Genomic DNA, 23,434 nt, shown 5'->3' with positions numbered 1-23,434 from the left:
CTGGGGATACAGAAACAAAGATACATGAACACATATAACAGATAATAGGAAAATATCAAAAAGCAGTGTTATCTAACATATTTCAGCATTAAAGCAATTACTTTTATTCTTTAGGGAATTAAACATATTTTAGAAATCATGTGAATATTTATGAACATTTTAGCTGTATGGAAAAGGGGAAGAACAAATTTTATATTTGTTAATTAGAATCCTCTTTATAGTTCTGTTAAAATGTGATGTTAGAAAACATGCATGCATGCAAGGGAGTAGAGTGAAACATAAATTGTTGAAAGACAACGCCCACCAACCTAGAATTCTATATCCAGTGAAATTATCCTTCAAAAGTGAAGGATAAATAAAGACTTTCTCAGACAAAAACTGAGAGAATTCATGTCCCGTAGACTTACTGTGTAAGAAATGTTAAAAGAAGTTATTAAGGGAAAAGGAAAATGATATGTCAGAAACTCAGTTCTATATAAAGAAAAGCATCAGAAAAGGAATAAATAAGGTTAACAAACAAACAAAAAAGATAATTTGCAAGTTTTAAAAACCTCTGTTTAGTCTATGACTTGAACATATTCCCTAGGAATATTTCCTGGAAATATGTGAAAAGTACACACATTCATAAAATTCTAGCACATTACTAATTGTTTTGTACATATTGTTATCCCTGCCTGGATTAGCCTCCGCTCTTCCTTATCAGCCTGAAAAGATCCTTCAAGACTGAGTTCAAAGGGAGGCAGGGGAGTGTAGTGGTTAAAGGCATGTGTTTGAACTCAAGCTCTGCAGTGTCCTCAGGCAAGCCTCATTACCTCTGAGTTTTCTTTAAAAGAGCCTCGTAGGAGGTCTTACTGTTGTAAGAAATAAATGGGATAAAGTACTGTATAAAGCAGTTAGCATAGTACTTCACAACAAAAGTGCTCAATATATAATAGCCACTAGAAAGAAATATAACTCCTCAAAGTCTTTCCTTATATTCCCAGGAAGAATGTTTTCTTTCTTTGTGCTTCCAAATAATACGTTTATGCTTCTATTTGAGCATTTATCACAAACCATCTCATTTGCCCACTTAAATTTTGTCCTTGAGAGATGGAATTATGTTCTATACAACTTTTTATTGTCAGCACCTGCAAGCATCAGTGAATTTGTCCGGACTCTTTTTTTTTTTTTGCCCTGGCCAGTACGGGGATCTGAACCTGTGACCTTGGTGTTATAAGGCTGTGCTCTAACCAACTGAGCTAACTGGCCAACCTTGATATTTTTTTGGATGAATGAATTTTAGGAAATAAAATGTAGAGTGGTGTTCTCAAATTCTAATATGCAAGTGTTGACTGTTTAAAATGCACCTTTCCTAAGCCACGAACCCCAGAGACAGATTTACCAGGAATCTGCATTTTAGTAAGGTACCTTCCCCACACATACACCCTCACAATTTTGGTGCAATGGTCTTTGCAACACACTTTGAGAAACATTGTATAAAGCATGACTTCTGGGAACAGTGCTTTGTCTTAAATAACAGGAAAGTATAAACAAACCTAGTAAATAAATTTCTTGTTGTCCCTTGTGCTGTAGATACTCTAAAGAAAGGAAGAACAATATGCCAATTATAAGTACAACTATATTTTTACATCCTGTTAACTGTTATAGTTAGGTATGTTACCTACATTTGGAACTTAAGACTTTCAGCTCTTAGATAAATTCAGGTGTTGCTTGCAAGTAGATATAGACAGAGCATACTCATTCTTTTCATGGCAGTAATGGTATAACTGGGTAACTTATTTTGATTGAAATGGAGACACTATTCAGACTTTACAACATTAGCTGGTATTCAGGTCAGTCTTGATGTGCCCTGCTCCCCAGCTTATACATCTTACAATTATAATATTTTTGTATCCCTCATTTTCTACACAGGATAAAACAGAGACTGGTATGCTAATGTAAAAGGGGAGACATTACTAGCCTTGTGTGAAAAGTTTTTATTTCCAATGAAAACAAACGAAGTTATAAAACTATGTACAGAGAGGGCAGAGAGCCAATAATTGATTTTTATTATACAGAAATGTGAAGGACATATGCATTAAATGAGAAGGTGGTTGGCAGTGAATATTTTGCAGATTCAAACTGAAGACATCCTCATCTTGTTGAGATACAATATAAAAATAAACACTAAGAGTTGTAAGAAAGAATTCAACTCAAATTCCATCTCCTAATCAAGCTGAAACTTTCCACAGGAAAACCTGGTTTCAATTCATGCCAAATTGTTCAAACTGAAAGAAAAGCTAAGTCAGGTAGAGACAACACATAGACTGGCTTTTGTACTTTTAGAGAGCCAGACCGAAGCTCTACTCGGCCTCAAAGTTAGAATTTGTTTCACTTTACAGTTTGTATCTCTATCCACCAAGAGATACCTGAAGAGAAAAACAAAAAAACTGTTGAGTTGGGGAATTTTTGTGGGGGTAGGTATGGTTGGGGGAGGAGATGAAGTTACAATCATTCAGTAAATTACTTCTGATCAGGAGGATCTGATGTTGGGTCTGGGTCAACTGTATTAACCCTTCGACAACCTGTTTCTTTGTAATGCTCAAGAGTCAGGATCCAGTTAATAAATGCTTGACATTAGCACAACTCAGTGCCTGTCCTCTTTACATCCCCAAATACTGGACTTAATAATCAGTATACTTTTGACAATAAATTGCCCCTCTAAACAGGATATTCATTTATTTATTATTCTGGGTGGCTGGCCGGTATGGGGATCTTTCTTAATAAAGCTTCTCTTTGCCCTCACTGTGGGTGAAGAACATTTAAAGATTTGGCCAGAAAGATAGTTGTGTTGAAACAAGACTGATGAGTAAGAGGGTATTTATGGACTAAATATAAACAAAACAACTCTCCAAACCGTTAAACATAGACAGAATTTATCAATTTAGGTAGGAAGCCAAAAAAAAAAAAAAAATAAGGAACAATATCTGGAGTTCATTTACACTGTCTTGACTCAGGGTGCTGCTATTTGGCAATTGAACCTTAACAGTACCCTCAATTCAATCAGTGCAGAGACACTGAAAGTAGTCTGGAGAAAACAGGAAAGTCATATGCTAAAGGATGGAAATTCTCATGCCACCTCCCTCCCTTACAAATTCTAATGCTGATGGCATGAAGGAGGTAATTGAGAGAATTTTTTTTTTTTTTAAATTTAGACTTTTATCCTAATGAATCAAGGAGCATGGTAATTCTAAGAGGGGGTAAAGAATATATTTCTGGCTCTAGGACTGAGATCCAGGTAATCAAATTTGGTACATTCTCATTAGGTTAGAAAAAGAAAGATGAGAAAATCACTAGCAGAACATACAATCCCAGAGACCATCTGCTTCAAAAATTAGTTTTGTTTCCATTGCCCCTTATTCAAAGAAAGTTATTTCAATAAGCTACATTATTTAGCCAAATCTGAGAGAAAAACATTGAGACAAAGGCTGTGAAAACATGTATTTAAGATAGAAAACAAACTTAGAAAAATATAATAAATGGTTTGCTCTTTATCTCATTCATATTGTGTGGCTAGAGAACTCCAAATGCCACTTAGATAGTCCTGTTTATCCAAAAGCAGACTGGATGAAACTAAACCAAGAAATGGAAGAAAATGTTTATTGGGTGTGTGTGGGTTCACTCAGTTTATTCTACCTATGGAGTAGAAGTATAGGGAGAAATAAAGTCTGCTTATAAAGGTCAAGGTCTCTGGAGAAGCCCTGAAGTTGCTCTCCTCAAATCATGAGTCTGATTTAAGAGAAGGAAAAAAAAATGAAAACACATCCCATTACACAAAAATCAATGATGGAGTCTCTGACAGTCACCAGCCAGCAGGAGAAAAGGAGAAACCCACCTTCCGGCTTTAGGATTTATTGAAGGCTGCTAGCACAGCCCAGATCATCTCTGTGGCACTGTGCTTTGTCCCCTCCACTTCGGGGTCCAGTTCTACTAGGTCCTTGGCTCGATTCATTGCCACATCATACCTGTCATCTGTCAGAGAGGAGAAGACATTCTCTAGCACATCGGAGGAGTGGGCTAGCACCAGGAGTGCTAGTGTTCGCTTGTCCATACGCTGAGGATCATTTACCCACCGCTCTAGTACGCTATCTTGAAGCTTTTTCACTAGTCGCTGTTTCTCTGTTGTATTGGTCACTGGATGGGTAGTCATGTCAAACAGCAGGAAATTCTGCTTCTCAGTGGTTAGAATACCCTTCTCTACTAAGTTTTTTGCAGTTCGCTCTCGTACATTTCTCAGCTGGTACTGTAATTTGAACGGGTTCCAGGTCTCACCTATAAGGAAAAAAACAGGACATAATGAACAGAAAGAGAAAAACAAAATGAAAAAGTAGTTATTTGGAACCTTGAATATGGTTAAAATTTTTAAAAGTATAATCTCCATTCGTTCCTCAATCCATTTAATTCTTAGTCCTTTTTTGTTTTTTTCCCCCCTTTGGTGGCTGGCAGGTGTGGGGATCTGAATAGGAACATGATCAACCCAGTGGTTGGGAAGACTGCATGCTTTCAGTAGGCTGCACCCACTCAGGAGCAATCAAGGCAGGATGTGAGGCTTGACGTGGACATATTCCCCAGGCCACACATAGACCCATCAACAAAGGGTGGAAGCTTTACTGGCACTAGGGGTTTAAGTACAACCTCTAACCAAACACTGGCTGAACAATAAGCTACTCTAACCTAGAGGCAGCTTCTAGGAAGCCAGATTTTAAAATAAAATCACACACATCCCTGGCAGTCCAGAAGATGATGTGCATATCCAAGGCTGAACTCTCTCTTGCAGGAAATCAGAAAAGGAAGTTTCAAGCTACTAGTCTCTCACTGAATGTGGGGCAAAAAATGTAAATTCCATGAATTGTTACAGCTGTGTCAAAATCACACACACATCCAAAAGTAAAGGTAAAAAAGGGTCCAAAAGTAAAGTAAAAAATGTAATTGGCTAAAGGGGCTTAAGCACAACCTTTGACTAATAAGTGGTTTATGCTAACCCAGTGGCAACACCTAGGAAATTAGGCTAAAAGATGAAAACAAGGATAAAAAATATGAGCAGAGACATCAGAGACTGCACACTACAGGGAAAATAGACTTCACAGAGCTACTTCAGCCAAATCACTAAATTAATAAGCAAATGACCAAGCAAACATCATCAATCCTGCTGAGGGGGAGGGTATAACAGCTAATCCAGAGTTGCATAATATATTATCTAAAATGTCCAGTTTTAGGGGCCGGCCCAGTGGCGCACTGCTGCGGTGCGCCACTTGGGAGCGTGGCGGCGCTCCCGCCGAGGGTTCAGATCCCACATACAGACCGGTTCCCGCTCACTGGCTGAGCGAGGTGCGGGTGCGACACGGAGGGTTGCGATCCCGTTGCCAGTCCTGGTCCGGTACGGGCGCGACACTGAGGGTTGCGATCCGTTGCCGGTCACGAAAAAAGACAAAAAGGAAAAAAATAAAATAAAATAAAATGTCCAGTTTTAGACAAATATTAGCGGGGGGAAGAGTAAATTGTGACTCATTCACAAGAAAAAAAGCAGGCAATGGAAATTGCCTTTGAGGGGGCTGAGATGATAAAATTAGCAGACAAAGACTCTGAAGCAGCTATTATAAATATGTTCAAAGACCTAAGGAAAACCATGACTCATCACATAGAGAATATCAGTAATGACACAAATTATAAAAAGAGAACCATATGGAAATGCTGGAGTTTAAAAGTATAACAAACAAAATGACAAATTCACTTGAGGGGTTCAACAATAGATTTGAGCTGGCAAAAGAATCAGCAAACTTATAGAGATTATGTGATCTGAAGAACAGAGAGGAAAAAAAGAATGAAGAAAAATGAATAAAGCCTCAGAAAAATGTGGGATACCATCAGGCAGACCAACATAACATGTAATGGGAGTACAAGAATAAAAGGAGAGAAAGGAGCAGAAAAAATATTCAAGGAAATAATGACTGTAAACTCCCCATATTTAATGAAAAACACTCATCCATATACTTGAGAAACTCAACAAACTCCAAGTAGGATAAATGCAAAGAGATCCATATCCAACATCATAGTAAAAATGTTGAAAACCATAGATCAGAAAATCTTGAAAGCAATAAGAGAAAAATGACTTATCATGCCCATTGGAATTCCAATAAGATTAACAGCTGACTGACCATCAGAAAAAATGGAGGCCAGAAGAGTGAGATAATTTATTTAATGTGCAGTTAAGTAGAAAACTATTAACCAAGAAACTTATAGCTAGCAGCAATTATCTTTCAAAAATGAAGGCAAAAAACACAAAACAACAAAAGAGGCACAATAAATTCCCAGATTAAAAAAAAAAAAAAGCTGACAGTGTTCACTGCTAGCAGACCTGTCTTACAAGAAATAATATACTAAAAGGGAGTTATTAAGGCTGAGAGCAAGTAACACCAGATAGTAATTTGAATCACATGGACAAAGAGTAAAAGTAATTATGTTAGTAATCAAAAAGACAGTATAATTGAATACTTCATCTCTTAACTGATTTATAAAGCAATTGCATAAAACATTATTTATATAGATGTATTGTTGGAGTTCAAGATATAGAAATGTAATAACAACAGCACAAAGGAGGTGGGTGGGAAAAAAGTTGTATTGGGTAAGAAAATTATACCAGAAACTGGAATCCACAGGAAGAAATGAAGAAAGATAGATAAGGTAAATGAGAAGATCAGTATAACAAACTCTGTAAATATATACTTGCACCATCTTCTCTTTTTTAAGTAATTCAAGCATAACAATGATTTCTTAAGATTCTAACATATATAGATGTAACACATATAACAATATTAACACAAAAAGGGGGAGAGGGAATGGAGTTATACAGGAGTAGTGTTTTCTTATATTTAAACAGTATAAATCTTAAGTAGATTTTGATAAGTTTGCATGTATATTGTAAGCCCTAGAGTAATCACAAAGAAAATAGAAAAAATAATTTTAAAAATCTTTAAAGAAATTAAAATGTTATACTAGAAATATCCATGAGATAAATCCAATATACTAGAAAATATCCACTTAATACAAAAGGCAGCAGCAAAGGAGAAATAGATGAACAACAACAAAAAAAATAATACAGAGAGAGAGAGAGAGAGAGAGAGAGAGAGAGAGAGAGAAAGAGAGACATATGGGGGAAAAATGGCAGCTGTAAATTCAGCCACATCAGTAATAACATTAAATGTAATGGATTAAATAATCTAAGCAAAAGACAGAGACTATGGATTAAATGAAAAAACAAGATCCAACTACATGCTGTCTTCAGGAAACATACTTTAGATTCAAAGATACAAATAGGTTGAAACTAAAAGGATGGAAAAAGATACTATGCAAACAGCAACCATAAGAGAGCTGAAGTGGCTATACTAATGTCAGACAAGATATACTTTAAAAAATGCTACTAGAGATGGAGGGATATTTTATAATGAATGATAAAAGAGTCAGTCCTTCAGGACATATAAACACATATGCAACTAACAATACAACCAATCTCAAAATATAAAAGCAAAAATGAACAGAATTCAAGGGTGAAATAGACAATTTAATATTAGTTGGAGATTTCAATACCCCACTTTCAGTAATACAACAACTAGGCTGATGATCAACAAGGAAATAGAAGACTTGAACCAACTATAAACCAACAAGCCCTAACAAGACATCTGTAAAACGAATGTTTACCCTCCAACAGCAAAATACACATTCTTCTTATGTGCATATGGAAAACTCTCCAGTATTGATCATATGCTAGGCTATAAAACAAGCCTTAACAAATTTAAAAGAACTGAAATCATACAAAGTATGTTATCTACCTACAATGGAATTAAATTAGAAATTAATGAGAAAAAATTTTTACAAATTTAAAAATATGTGGAAATAAAACAATATTCCTAAATAACCAATGGATCAAATAAGGATCATATGAGAAATTAGAAAATACTTTGAGTTGAGTGAAAATTAAAAATACAACATACCAGGGCCGGCCCGTGGCTCACTCGGTAGAGTGCGGTGCTGATAACACCAAGGCCCCGGGTTTGGATCCCACATAGGGATGGCCGGTTCGCTCACTGGCTGAGCGTGGTGCTGACAACACCAAGTCAAGGGTTAAGATCCCCTTACCGGTCATCTTTAAAAAAAAAAAAAAAAATACAACATACCAAAATTTATGAGATACACTGAAAGCAGTACTCAGAGGGAAATTTATAGCTGTAGATGCTGATATTCAAAAAGAAAACCTCATTGATAACCTTCTACACACACCAAAAAAAAACTAGAAAAAGAAGATCACACTAAACCCAATGCAAGCAGAAGAAAGGAAAAATAAAGACTAGAGCAGAAATAAGTGAAATAGAGTATAAAAAAACAATAAAGAACACGAGCTGGTCAGTCAGCTCAACTGGTTACAGCATGGTGCTGATAATAACAAGGTTGAGGGTTCAAACCCTGTATTAGCCAGCTGCAAAAAATTCCTCCCCCAAAACAATAAAGAACAATAAAACCAAAAGTTGGTTCTTTGAAAAGATGAACAAAATTGACAAACTTCTAGCTAGACAGACCAAAAAAGGTACGACTCAAAGTACTAAGATTAGGAATGAAAGAAGAGACATTAATACCAACCTTAAATAAATAAAAAGGGTTAAAGAGATTATGAACAACAATAAACTAACAAATTAGATAATTTAGATAAAATCGACAATTTCCAGAAACATACAAGCTACTGAAAGTGACTCAAAAAGAAACAGAACTGGCCAGTAGCTCAGTTGGTTAAAGTGTGGTGCTGATAACAACAAGGTCAAGAGCTAGATCCCCTTACTGGCCAGCTGCCAAAACAAACAAAACAAACCAAAACAAATAGAAAATCTGAATAAAAACATAACTAGTAAATAGATTAAATTCAAAGTTTAAAAACTTTCCACAGAGATGATGTAACAGGAATCATTTTGGACATTTTATTTCCTGTGCTGAGGAAGACTTTAATCTTTGTTTTTGGTACCTGTTGTTAAGAAGAGCTATTGAAAAGGTCATAATACCACAGTTCAGAAGAAAGGTACAGAGCTAAGTAATTGAGAAAATGCCTCCTTTTGAAATGGATATGTGGTGGAAACAGAAGATATAAAAAAGGTTTAAGAATCATATAATATGGGGCTTAACAACCTGTATGCATTGATAAAGAAGGGAAGGTCAAAGAGCTTGAACAGTATCAAGGAATTGAGAGAGTTTGTAGAAATACACAAGCCAGATTTTCCACCAAATCAAATTACTGAAGTAAATGCAAAACAAGAGAAAGTCTCAGAGAATGTGGAGAAAAAGCGGGAAAAAATCAAGATAAGAAAAGAGGAGAAAAAGAGAGACCTATAGGGCTGATCCAGGAGATACAATCTACACATAATTGGAATATCTGAAACAAAGGACAAAGCAAACAGAGCTGAAACAATATTTAAGGAACTAATTGAAGAAAATTTCCCAGAGTTTTAGAGTGAACTAGATCTATAAATGGAAAAAACACACAGGGTACCTTTAAAATTTGACGAAAAGAAAGCAACACCTAGACATATTCTGTTGATATTTTTAAAAAATTCTACACATATCAGGCAGAGAAAGCAAGTTATCTATAAAGGGGAAAAAGTCAGGCTGACTTCAGACTTTTCTCTTGCAACTCAATGCCAGAAGACAATGGAACAATATCTACAGAGTTTTAAGGGAAAATAATTTTGAACCAAGAATTATATACCTTGCCAAGTTATCATTTCTGTACAAAGGCAACTGGAAGACATTCTCAAATATGCAGGGGTTAAGAAAGTATGTCAATCAAGAACCTTCCCTGAAATTTTTGCCAAATGATTTATTGCAGACAACAGAGAACATGAAATAAGTAACTCAAGAGTAGGGAGGCAACTATATGAAAGAATTAAAGGTAAGCATTAGAACTAGTTAAGAAGCATTAAGTTCAAATTGTTATATATAGGGCAATAAAAATAAATGCGAAAATATATTTGTAAGCTGGGTCTAAAATTTTAGTTTATATAGATTTAAACTGTGAAAGGGCATGCCAAATGTCAATATATTGGGCAAGTAAGTGCTGTTATATTTTCAGCATGTAATGCTGTAGATAAAGGTATATGTATTCATAAGTAAAATAAAAGTGTTTTGTCACTGTGGACAGGACAACTAAAGGCGTTCTAAATGTTAATCTGACAAAACTGGAAAACAGTACAGTTTTACTTTATAAATAAGATTTATTTTATTTACTTTATTTAGAGGAAAATAAGTAGCAAGTTTGTCTATATTGTAAATACTGATAATGTAAAAAAAAAAAAAATCCAAATTACTCACTGGGGAGGGGGTGGATATAACCTTGTTTTATGTAAATGTTGCATGGGGGAAAACAATAGTATTGCATCATGTAGTAGGTTCATGTAAGTAAAGATGACATCAACATAAGTGTTACAGACAAAAATAAAAGATATACCTTCCAATATTTTGGATTGGAGAGGAAGTGGTAAAAAAGTCAAGAAAACAAAAACAGCAAGGAAACATTAAAATTAGCATAAAATAGATTGACAGAGGTACAAATGAGTTATTGTACACATAAACTGGTTAAATATTCTTACTAAAAAGATCAAATTGGGTCAAAAATCAGTCTTCAACCTGTAATACATTTGTATAAAACAAAGGATAAAACAAAGGAAAAAAATAAAGATTCTAGTATACTTTAGAAAGTTCATGGAAAAATAGAATTGGAAGATAATATGAATCTAATGGAAACTATAAGTCACATAAATAGAGTACAACATTTTTACTAGACAGAATCCAAACATATAACAAGATATTTTATATTTACAAAGCATATAATACTGGATTTAACATTTAAGAGACTTTTATGTGGAAAATAACACGGTATTTACGTGTAAAATAAATGTTTTATGTCTTAACGTGGGTGGTAGGTACTTTTACTGATGTTAAACTGATATACATGTATTTTAAAAACATTGTAAATTTAAAATTAGTGTATTTTATGTGCTTAAAATTCATTAAGAAATCCTTCAATTATAGAGAATACATATAGCAAAAATAAATAAATAAAATTAAAACTTCCCACAAAGAAAAGCATGGCCAAGATGGCCTTGTAATCGCACCAAATATTTATTTATTTATTTGTTTCTTTGTTTATTATTTATTTATTTATTCTCTCTGCCTTTCTTTATTGTTCATTTGTTTATAGATTGAGCTCCCAGTTATGAGTGAGAGCATGCAGTATTTCTCTTTCTGTACCTGAGTTGTTTCACTTAGGATAATTTTCTCCAGGCTCATCTATGTTGTTGCAAATGGTAGAATTTCATTCTTTCTTATGGATGAGTAGTATTCCATTGTGCATATATACCATGATTTCCTTATGCAGTCATCCATTGATGGACATTTAGGTTTGTTCCATTGCCTAGCTATGTAAATAGAGCTGCAGTAAACATGGGAGTGCAGGTATACCTTCGACCTGATGTTTTCCAATCCTCTGGATATATCCCCAGGAGTGAGATTCTATCTGTAGTTGTTTAAGGAACCTCCACACTGTTCTCCATAAGGGGTGTACTAATTTACAGTCCCACCAACAGTGTACCAAATATTTAAAGAAAAATTAATACCAAGCCCTCAAAAAGCAGAAGAGGAACACATCCTAATTCATTTTATGTGGTCAATTTTAACCTCATACTAAAACCAGACAAAGACATCTCAAGAAAACCACAGACCAATATCTCTTATGAGTATAGGTACAAAAATCCTCATCAAAATACTAACAAAATGAATCCAGCAACATATAACAAGAATATATACTATGACCAGAAATGCAAGGTTGGTTTAACATCCCCAAATCATTTAATGTAATATACCATACCCATAAAATAAAAAACAAAAAACTATATGATCATCTCAATAAGCACAGAAAAAAATATTTGACAATATCCAACATCCTTTCACAATAAAAACACTCAACAAATGAGGAACAGATGGGAACTTCCTCAACTCAATAAAGAGTATCTATGAAAAACCCATAGCTAGCATCATACTTAATGGTGAAAACCTGAATGCCTTGCTAAGATCAGGAAAAAGACAAAGATGTTGATTCTTATCTCTTTTATTCAGCACTATACTAGAGGTTCTACGGCAATTAGGCAAGAAAAGAAAATTAGGCAGGAAGAAGTCAAACTATCTTTATTTGCAGGTCACATAATCTTGTATATAGAAAATCTTAGGAATCCATTTAAGAGGTATTACAAGTAATAAACAAGTTCAATAAAGGTTGCAGGATACAAGATTAATATATGAAAATTAATTGAATTTCTATGCATTAGCAATGAACAACCTCAAAATAAAATTAAGAGTACAATTCCATTTATAACAGCATCAAAAAGAACAAAATTTTTAGAAATAAACTCAACAAAAGTATAAGACTTGTACAATGAAAATTACAAAATATTGTCAAAAAAATTAAAGATCTACATAAATAGGAAGACATCCCATGTTCATGGATTAGAAGACTTAATATTAAGATAGCAATACTCCCTCAATTGATCTACAGATTCAAAACAATCCCTATCAAAATCCTAGCTTGCTTTTTTTTGCAGTAATTCTCAAGCTGATCCTAAAATTCATATGGAGATTCAAGGAACTCAGAATGGCCAAAATAACTTTGGGAGAAAAAAAAAAGATCAAAGTTGAAAGACTCACATTTCCTGATTACAATTTACTACAAAACCACCATAATAAGATAGTGTGGCAATGGCATAAAGATAGACATATAAATCAATGAAACAGAGTCTACAAATAAACCTATAACTTTGCCTTTATGGTCAAATAATTTTTGGCAATGGTACCAAGACAACTCAATAGAGGAAAGCATACTCTTCCCAACAAATGGTGCTGGGGCAAATGTTACACAACATATGATTAATTCAAAATGGACTACAGACTTAAATAAAAGAAGGATTCTGTGTTCTGATTATGGATTGCTGCTTTTGATTGCTGACATGTAGGCACAGAGGGCTGGCTGCTACGAAGCAGCATCTGGGGTTTTTTTGACACTCAAAAATAAATGCATATACAGGGGCATTTAGAGAGCCACTGTGCATGCTCCAGGAAACATGCAGACTCAGAAAATACTCAAGACAACCTTAAGCTTTTACCTAAGGCTGATTCCTCACACAGAGACACCACATAACAATCAAAAAGCCAGCAAACCCTGGAGAAAGGAGAGAATTTGACATGCAGAGTTATCACATCATAAAACTCAAATGTCCAGTTTTCAACAAAAAATCACAAGGCACACAAAGAAACAGGAAGTATGCCCCATTCAAAGAAACAAAATAAATCAATAGAATATGTACCTGAGGAAGCCCAGATGTTGGACTTACTAGAGAAAAACTTGAAAATAACAGTCTTAAAGATGCTCAAAGAGATAAAGGAAGATATGAACAAAGAAAGGAAAATGATATATAAACAAAATGAGAATATCAATAGAGAGATAGAAAAAGGAACCAAAAAGAAATGCTGAAGCTGAACAGCATAATAACAGAAATGAAAAATATACTATAGGAGTTCAAAAGCAGATTTGAGCAAGCAGAAGAATCAGCATATTTGAAGACAGGATGACTGAAATGATCAAGTCTGAGGAACAGAAAGGAAAAAAGAATAAAGAAAAGTGAACAGAGCCTAAGGGATCTGTGGGATGCCAACAAACAGACCAATATATGCATTGTGGCAATCCCAGAAGAAGAAAGTGGTAGAAAAATTATTTGAAGAAATAATGACTGAAAACAGTCCAAACTTGATAAAAGATACAAATTTACAAATAAAAAAAACTCCATAAACTTCAAGTAGGATAAACTCAAAGACATGTGTACTGACACCCATTATAATCAAACAGCCAAAAGCCAATGATAAAGACAGAATTCCTGTGAACAGGAAGAGAGAAGTGATTTGTCACATACAAGGGATCCTCAACAAGATTATCAGCCAATTTCTCATCAGAAACCTTGAAGGCCCAACTAAGAATTAAACTAAGAATTCCACATCCGGAAAAACTTTCCTTCAAAAATGAGGGGGAAATTAAGATTTTCCTAGATAAACAAAGCTTAGGGAATTTGTTACAACTAGACCTGCCCTGGAAGAAACACTAAAAAAAAAATCCTGTAATTTGAAATGAAGAGAAACTAAAGAGTAACTCAAAGGAGTAAGAAGAAACAAAGGTCACTGGTAAAGATAAACACACGGGCATTTATAAAAGCCAGTACTATTATAATTTTGGTTTGTAACTGCACTTTTTATTTACTACATGATTTAAAAGACAAATACATTAAAAAGAATTATTGATCTATGTTATTGGGCATACAATGTATAAAGATATAGTCGGTGACATCATTAACAGAAAGTGGGGAGAATGGAGCTTTATAGAAGCAAGGTTTTTTTTTTTTTAATTTTTAAAAAAGATGACCAGTAAGGGGATCTTAACCCTTGACTAGGTGTTGTCAGCACCATGCTCTCTGAAGTGAGCTAACTGGCCATCAGGATCCGAACCCATGGCCTTGGTGTTATCGGCAACACACTCTCCCAAGTGAGCCATGGGCCGGCCCTACAAGCAATTTTTATATGCTATTGAAGTTAAGTTGATATAAATTCAAATTAGATTGTTATAACTTTAGGATATTAAATGTAATCTCGGGGCCGGCCCGGTGGCGCACTGCGCTAGTGCGCCGCTTGGGAAGTGTGGTGGCGCTCCCGCCGAGGGTTCGGATCCCACATACAGACCGGTTCCCGCTCACTGGCTGAGCGAGGCGCGGGGGCAACACCGAGGGTTGCGATCCCGTTGCCGGTCCCGGTCCGGTACGGGGGCAACACTGAGGGTTGTGATCCGTTGCCGGACACGGAAAAAGACAAAAAATAAAATAAAAATAAAAATAAAAAATAAAAAAATAAATGTAATCTCTATTGTAACAACAAAGAAAAATCTATATACACAAAAGAAAATAAGAGGGGAATCAAAATGTTTCACAACAAAAATCAACTAAACACAAAAGAAAGCAGTAATGGAATAAATGAGGGACAAAAAAGCTATAAGCTGCACAGAAAACAAATAGCAAAATGGCAGAAGTTTGTCCTTTTTAGTAACTATTTTATTTTATTTTATTATTAATGTGGGATCCGAACCCTCGGGTGGGAGCGCCACCGCGCTTCCCAAGCGGCGCACTATCCAGTGCGCCACTGGGCCGGCCCTTTAGTAACTATTTTAAATGTAAATGGATTAAGCTATCCAATTGAAAAACAGATTTGCAGTATGGGAAAAAAAATATGACCCAATTATATGCAGTCTACAGGATATTAAAGTTAGATCCAAAGATACAAACAGGTAGAAAGTGAAAGGATGGTGATAGAGTTTGGATGTGTTGTCCCCACCAAAGCTCATGTGGAAAACTGATCCCCAAATGTGGCAGTGCTGGAAGCTGTTTGAGTCATGGGGCAGATCCCTCGTGAATGGATTAAAGCTCTCCCTCGGTGGGAGATTAATGATTGAGTTCTCGCTCTATTAGTTCCCATGAGAGGTGGTTGTTTAAAAGACCCTGGTACCTCCTCTCTCTCTCTGGCTTCCTCTCTTGCTTCCTCTCACCATGTGATCTGCTTGTACCCACTGGCTGCCTGCCACTTTCTGCCATGAGTAGAAGCAGCCTGAGGCCTGTGACAGATGCAGCTGTCCCAGAATCGTAAGCCAAATAGACCTCTGTTCTTATAAATTACCCAGTCTCAGGTATTTCTGTTATAGCAACACAGAATGGACTAATACAGATGCAAAATGATAATCCATGCAAATAGTGACCAAATCAGAGCTGGAGTGGCTATACTAATATCAGATAAAATAGGCTTTAATCAAATAAGGTGATAAAAGACAAAGAAGAACATTATCTATTAATAAAAGGTTCAATACAGCAAAAAGATATAATTATAAACATTTATACACACAATAACATATCCTCCAAATATATAAAGCAAAGATTGACAGAATAGACAGAAAAGAGAGTTTTACAGTAATACCCTATATACAATAAGGCATAGGTCAATAAGACAAAAAATTATTAAGGAATTAGAGGACTTCAATAACATAATAAACCTACTAGATCTAGCAGAAATATACAGAACACACCAGCCAACAAGGACAGAATACACATTCTTCTCAAGTGCACACAGAACATTCTCCAGGACAGACCACATGTTAGGCCTCAAAATAAGTCTCAAAAGATTTTAAGATATAGATACCATACAGAGTACCCTCTTTGACCTCAGTGGGATAAAATTAGAAATCAATAACAGAAAAAAAACTGAAAAATTTATATATATGTAGAAATTAAACAATACACTCTTAAATAACCAATGGATCAAAGAAAAAATCACAAAGGAAATTAGAAGATATTTGGAGACAAATGAAAATGAAAACATATCAAAATGTATGGGATACAGTAAAAGCAATGCTCAGAGGGAATTTTATAGTTGTAAATACCTTCATTAAAAAAGAAGATCTCAAATAACCTAGTTTTACACCTTAGGGAACTAGAAAAAGAGGAGTAAACTAAATCCAAACCTAGCAGAAAAAAGGAAATAATAACAATTAGAGCAGAAATAAACAAAATAGAGAACAGAAAAACAATAGAGAAAATCAATGAAACAAAACGTTGGTTCTTTGAAAAGATCAACAAAATTAACAAACCTTTAGCTAGACTGACCAAAAAAAAAGAAAGAAGATGCAAATAACCAAAATCAGAAGTGAAAATGGGGACATTACTATTTACCTTACAAAGATAAAAAGGATTATAAGAAAATACTATAAACAAGTGTATGCCAATAAGCTAGAAAACCTAGCAGAAATGGATAAATTCCTCGAAGAACACAAATTACCTAAACTGACTTAAGAACAGAAAATTTCAACACATCAATAGCAAGTAAAGAGTCTGAATCAGTAATCAAAAACCTCCCAACAAAGAAAAGTCCTGGATCAGATAGGTTAACTAGTAAATTCTTCTAACATTTAAAAAAGAATTAACACATTCTTTTCAAACTCTTCCATAAATACTGAAGAAGTAACCCTTCCTAACTTATTCTATGATGCCAGTGTTACCCCAATACCAAATCCAGATAAAAACATCACAAGAAAAGAAAATTACAGAACAATTTCCCTAATGAATGCAGATTAAAAAAATCTTTAATAAAATATTAGCAAATTGAATCCAAAAGCATATTGAAAGGATTATTTACCATGACCAAGTGAAATTTATCCCAGGAATTCAACATGAGAAAATCAAATCATATAATACATCACATTAAAAAATGAAGGAAAGGGGCCGGCCTGTGGCTCACTTGGGAGAGTGTGGTGCTAATAACACTAAGGCCATGGGTTCCGATCCCTATATAGGGATGGCCAGTTAGCTCACTCAGGAGAGCATGGTGCTGACAACACCAAGTCAAGGGTTAAGCTCCCCTTACCTGTCATCTTTAAAAAAAAAAAAAAAAAAAAAGGAAGGAAAAAACACAAGATCATCTCAATTAACTCAGAAAAGGCATTTGACAAAAACTAACACCACTTCTTGATAAAAACTCTCAGAAAACTAGGGATAAAAGGAAAAATTTTCAACATGATAAAGGGTATTTATGAAAAATACATAACTAACATCATACTCAATGGCAAATGACTGAAAGTTTCTGTCAAAGATTAGGAACAACACAAGGATGTCTGCTTTCATCTTTGCTATTCAACAATGTACCAGAAGTTCTAGCTAGAGCTATTAGACAAGGAAAATAAATAAAAGACATCCAAATTGGAAAACAAAAGATAAAACCATCTCTATTTGCAGATGACACAATCCTATATATAGAAAATCCTGAAGAATCCACAAAAACTCAACTAGAGCTAATAAACAAGTGGCAGGTTACAAGATCAACACAACTGATTTTTGACAGGGCTGCCAAGACCGTTCAATGGGGAAAGAACAGTCCTTTCAACAAAAGGTGCTCAGAAAACTGGATATCCACATGCAAAAGAATGAAGTTGGATCTTCACCTTGCACCATATACAGAAATTAACTCAAAATGGGAAAACAACCCAAACTTAAGGACTAAAACTATAAAACTCTAAGAAGAATACATTGGGGAAAATCTCCTTGACACTGGATTTGTTTATTTATTTTTTTTAAAAAAGATGACTGGTAAGGGGATCTTAATAACCCTTGGCTTACTGTTGTCAGCACCACACTCTCCCAAGTGAGCCACAGGCCAGCCCCTGACACTGGATTTAAAAACAATTTCTTAGGGTTGGCTGTGGTTCACTTGGTAGAGTGTGCTGCTGATAACACCAAGGCCACGGGTTCGGATCCCTATATAGGGATGGCTGGTTAGCTCACTTGGAAGAGCGTGGTGCTGACAACAGCAAGCCAAGGGTTAAGATCCCCTTACCAGTCATCTTTTTAAAAAAAATAATAAAATAAAAACAATTTCATGGGTATGACACCAAAAGTGCAGTCAACAAAAGAAAAAAGAAATTGAATTTTATCAACCTTAAGAACTTTTGTACATCAAAGGATACCATCAAGAAAATGAAAAAACCTACAGAATGGGAGAAAATATTTGCAAATCATACATCTAATAAGGGATTAATATCTAGAATATATAAAGAATTTCTAAAACTCAACAACAAAACATCCCAATTACAAAATGGGAAAAGAACTTGAATAGACATTTCTACAAAGATGTACAAATGGCCAATAAGCACATGAAAAGATGCTCAATATAATTAATCATTAGGGAAATGCAAATCAAAGTCCCAATTAGGTACCACTTCACACCTACTAGGATGAATGTAATTAAAAGAAAAGAAAAGAAAATAACAAGTGTTCCCCAGGATGTGGAGAAATTGGAACCCTGGTATATAACTGATGGGAATGTAAAATGGTGCAGCCTCTATGGGAAACAGTTTGGTAGTTTCTCAAAAGTTTAAACATAAAACCACCATATGACCCAGGAATTCTACTCCTAGGTATATCCAAAAGAATTGAAAGCAGGGACTTGAACAGATATTTGGTTACCAGTGTTCATAACAGTATTCACAATAGCCAGAAGGTAGAAACAAACCAAGTGTCCATCAACAGATGAATGGGGGCCGAGCCCGTGGCGCACTCGGGAGAGTGCGGCGCTGGGAGCACAGCAGCGCTCCCGCCGCGGGTTCGGATCCTATATAGGGATGACCGGTGCGCTCACAGTACTCACTGGCTGAGCGCGGTGTGGCCAGTCTCAAAAAGGACAAAACAAACAAACAAACAAACAAAAAACCCAGATGAATGGGTAAACAAAAGTGGTATATACATACAATAGAATATTATTTAGCCATAAAAAGGAATAAAGTTTTGATACATGCTACAACATAAATAGACCTTGAAAAAAATAAGCCAGACAAATACTGTATGACTCCACTTACATGAGTTACCTAGACTAGGCAAATTCATAGAGAGAGAAAGTAGAATAGAGGTTGCCAGGAACTGGGAGAGAGTGGAAGTTATTGTTTAATGGGCACAGAGTTTTTATTGGTGATGATAAGAAAGATTTGGTATATGTACAGGTGATGGTTACACAACACTGTGAATATATTTAATGCCACTGAACTGTACACTTACAAATGGCTAAAATAATAAGTGTTATTTATATTTTACCACAATAAAAAACTGTTATTCATTGATTTACCATATGACCCAGTGATGCACTCCTAGCTATAAACCCAAAAGAAATGAGTACATGTCCATACAAAAACTTGTCAATGAATGTTCATAGCAAAATTACTCACAATAGCCAAAAAAGTGGAAATAACTCAATGTCCATCAATTGATGAACAGATAAACAAAATGTGGTATATCCATACAATGCAACATTATTCAGCAATAAAAGAGTCAAGGGCTGGCTGGTTAGTTCACTTGGGAAAGTATGGTGCTGGTAACACTAAGATTATGGGTTTGGTTCTCCATAACGGCCAGCCACCAAAAAAAAAAAAGTCAAGTTAAAACTGGGAAATTCTAATAAGATTGGTGGATTGTTTCAATGTCAATATCCTGGTTATCATCTCAATAAAGACATTAAAAAAATTTATTTTGAAGAACGCTGTTGAAGAGCTTTCAGGATGGAGTGACAGAAGATAAGATGAAACTCTGGAAAATTTTAGGTATCAATTAACCTTGCTTTTTCTGTCCCTCATTAATATAAATAGTGGACCATATGTACTTACCCAGCATACTGAATTTCTGTACTTTTCCCAACCTTAAGGGTAGGATAAAAAAAAAAAAGTGTGAAATTTGTAAATGATTTTGAGTCATCTTACCAGTGAGTAACTCTATCCACGTTTGGACAGTTTCTGTGGGTTCAGTTGCTTTGATGTGTTTGAGGGTTTCATCTAGTAAAACATCACCTGTTGGGCTGTCTGATTTTAGCAGTACCTTTGAGGAAAGAAGAAACAAGGGACCCTAATTCATTTACTTCACTCAAGTTAAAATCTTTCAATATATCATATATACATCACTGGTTAAGTGTTGCAGGAAATGTAAAGAAGCATAACATACTGTTTCTGTCCTCAAGAAGTTTAAAATCTAGTATGGGGTGATAGAGATAAGACAAAAATAACGTTCTATGAAGTAGGCCCTAGTGACAGACTGGATATGAATGATAATGAAGAAAAGACTCAACAATAACTCTTTCAGTCTGAACAACCAACTTGTAAAACCATTAATAAAGTAAGAAAGTGAGAAAAGGCAGTCAGTTTGGGGAAAAGTTGATAAATTTGGTTTTAACTGATATGGGATAGCCAAGTTGAAAAGTCTAGACAATAGTTAAATATGTTCCTGGAGGTGGAAAAAGAAGGCATGCCTAGAAATTTGGGAGTTAATTTCATGAATGTGATAGATAAAACTGTAAAGGTAAATATCTCCAAAAGGACAGAAAATCACACAATGAGATGCAAATGGCTTAGATGTTAAGAAATAGTGAGGTAAAGGAAATAGGGTATAATCAGAGAAGCAAGAGAATATAGCAAAGGCGAAGAATGGAGAAAGTTTCAAGTAGGAGGAGGTGGTCAAAAGTGTCAAATGCCACATATAGGTTAAAAGAGAAAAATAAACTGAAGACTGAAAAGAAGCTGGTGATACCTAGGAATATAGTTTCAGTAGAGTGCTTAGGATGAGAGAAGTGAGTGGAAAAAATCAGTAAGAAAATGGATACAGGAGTATAGTTCATATGCTGGAGAGGACTTGCAGTAAACGGAAGGAGAGAAACTGAATAGTTATCGTAAAACAACCAGGGTTAAGCAAAGACTGACCTGACCCACATGATTCCCTCCACCTACATACACCTATGTAATACTTTATTTCATAATGTTATAGCTATAAACAGAGGGTGAAATAATCAAAAGCATCCTAAGTGTGATTTTTCTGCATAAAAAAGGAAGACAAAACGATGAACTTCCTATAACTCTTTAAACTACACACTTGGATTTCTCCTTCTCCTGTAGAATAAACCAGTTTAAACAATAAGACAGTTGAGCCAGTGATATTTATCTTGCCTCACTACATAAATCTTCCCATTCTTCCAAAACATACTGTATTTGTATTTCCATAAATTAAGAGGATGTTCTCAGGATAATATACCTTTCTGTCTAGTAGTCGCTTCTTACGCATGGTGGGGGGTTCCAGAAAGATTCGACCCCGCATGGCCAGTTCTATCAGGATGCCCCCTCGTAGGCCAGATGATATGCAGTCATTCCAGAAAGATGTGTAACCCTAGGAAAGGGAAAAAGAGAAGAGAAAGAATGGTCTAAAATACTGACTTCCAGCAGGCACCCTAAGAATTGGCCACTTTGTTGTGATTCGTTTCACATCACACTACATGAATTCAAAGCAAAGTATAGAATAAGAGAATAGAATGTTTCTCTTAATCTAAACCCCCGAAATATGATTTTTGGTCTGACTCAATGCTCATTAGTAAATTCTTATGGTTTAGTTATTAGTTAATAATTGGCATGCCAAATTTTAATTTTTGAGAAGAATTTTGGCCTTTTAGAAACCTGTTTCCATGAAACACTAACTTTCAGAGTAGGGTACAAGTAAGTAAATAAATCAGGTAAAAAAAAAAAAGTATAAAGCATTTGAACCTTTTACTCCTCTACTAGATACTGTTTTGATGGGAGGTATAGTAAAAACATAATTCTGCCACTGATGTTAAGTGCCTTGAGTATGTTACTTAACCTTTCCGAAGGACAATGTCCTCATCTGTAAAATGGGGACACTGATATCTATTTTCATAAGTTTGCTGTGAGGATTAAATGAGATGAAATATATGAGAAAGCATTTAGTAGTGCCCAACACATAGTAGGCATTTAAATGTTAGTTCTCCTTCCCTAGGAGCTATAGGGAATATTCAAAGACATATAAGAAGAGTCACTGTCTTAAGGAACTGAAAATCTAGCTAAAAAGAGCATGTACACTTGAGAAAAGTTCTGTGACAATATAAAATTTAAATAAAAGCTCAATTGAAAAAGCAATAGAAGAGATAGGCATAAATGACTTAAAAGTTTGGTTTGTATGATAATTTTTCAAACTATAAATCACGCTAGGGCTACTGTAGTCAGAAACCCTTATGGAACTTGAGCTGGGGTTTGACGAATAGGTTAAATTTGGCAGAGAGGGAGGGTTTTCCAGATAAAGGAAATCATCCTAATTCTCCTTATTCTTCAAAAGGGTATTCTAAGCAAAAGTGCCAAGGAAGAGCTCAAATATGTTTATAGAGATCTAATTCAAGGTTTTAAGGAGAAAATTGTGAGATCAAGTTGGCTGGGGTCAGGCTGGGAAAAGCCCTGATGCTTTGAATTTTTCAGGGAAAGGTAATAGTGAATCCTAAAGGTTCTAAACAAGGAGTTATGATGAACACAAGAAATACCCAACAGAGTTATCAGAACTGTTCAATGCTCTTTAGCTATCTTTGGCTGTAGCATTCTCTTTCACTAGAGAGAAGCTGGGTGAGATGTTGGCAGGAAGTTCTAGCATAGTTTTACGCATCAGCAAAGAGGTAACTAAATAATCACTATTTACAGAAGTAGTATCTAATACTTGTTGGACACATTATGTACTAGATTTGTGCCAAGTTTTTTTACATGCATTATCTGATTATATTTTCATAACAATCCTATAAAGGGAGATACTACTATTATCAGCACATTAAAGATGAGGAAACAAAGGGTTACAGAAGTTATGTAGCCTAACAGAAGTCACAATGCTAAATAGTTGAAAATAATTTTCTATTTAAAAAAAAAATTTTTTTT

The 23,434-nt window shown here is 35.1% G+C and overlaps 1 protein-coding gene across 2 annotated transcripts in view; it reads right to left on the bottom strand.

Annotated features, from left to right (window-relative positions):
• Window positions 1-1,956: 1,956 nt before the first annotated feature.
• GOLPH3L (golgi phosphoprotein 3-like) overlaps window positions 1,957-23,434 on the bottom strand; it is a 41,853-nt gene continuing 20,375 nt past the window's right edge. For both annotated transcript variants that reach the window (XM_008584606.1, XM_008584601.1), the window contains 3 exons: window positions 21,765-21,896; window positions 20,447-20,561; window positions 1,957-4,311 (listed from right to left, as the gene is read on the bottom strand). In XM_008584606.1, coding sequence (XP_008582828.1) covers window positions 3,884-4,311; window positions 20,447-20,561; window positions 21,765-21,896 — 675 coding nt within the window. In that variant the 3' untranslated portion in view covers window positions 1,957-3,883. The remainder of the gene's footprint in view (window positions 4,312-20,446; window positions 20,562-21,764; window positions 21,897-23,434) is intronic.

This window comes from Galeopterus variegatus, unplaced genomic scaffold, assembly GCF_000696425.1.
Source record: "Galeopterus variegatus unplaced genomic scaffold, G_variegatus-3.0.2 Scaffold103, whole genome shotgun sequence".
In the NCBI taxonomy this organism is placed as follows: Eukaryota; Metazoa; Chordata; class Mammalia; order Dermoptera; family Cynocephalidae; genus Galeopterus; species Galeopterus variegatus.
The sequence above is the reverse complement of the archived record's forward strand: the minus strand, read 5'-3'. Positions and strand labels throughout refer to the sequence as shown.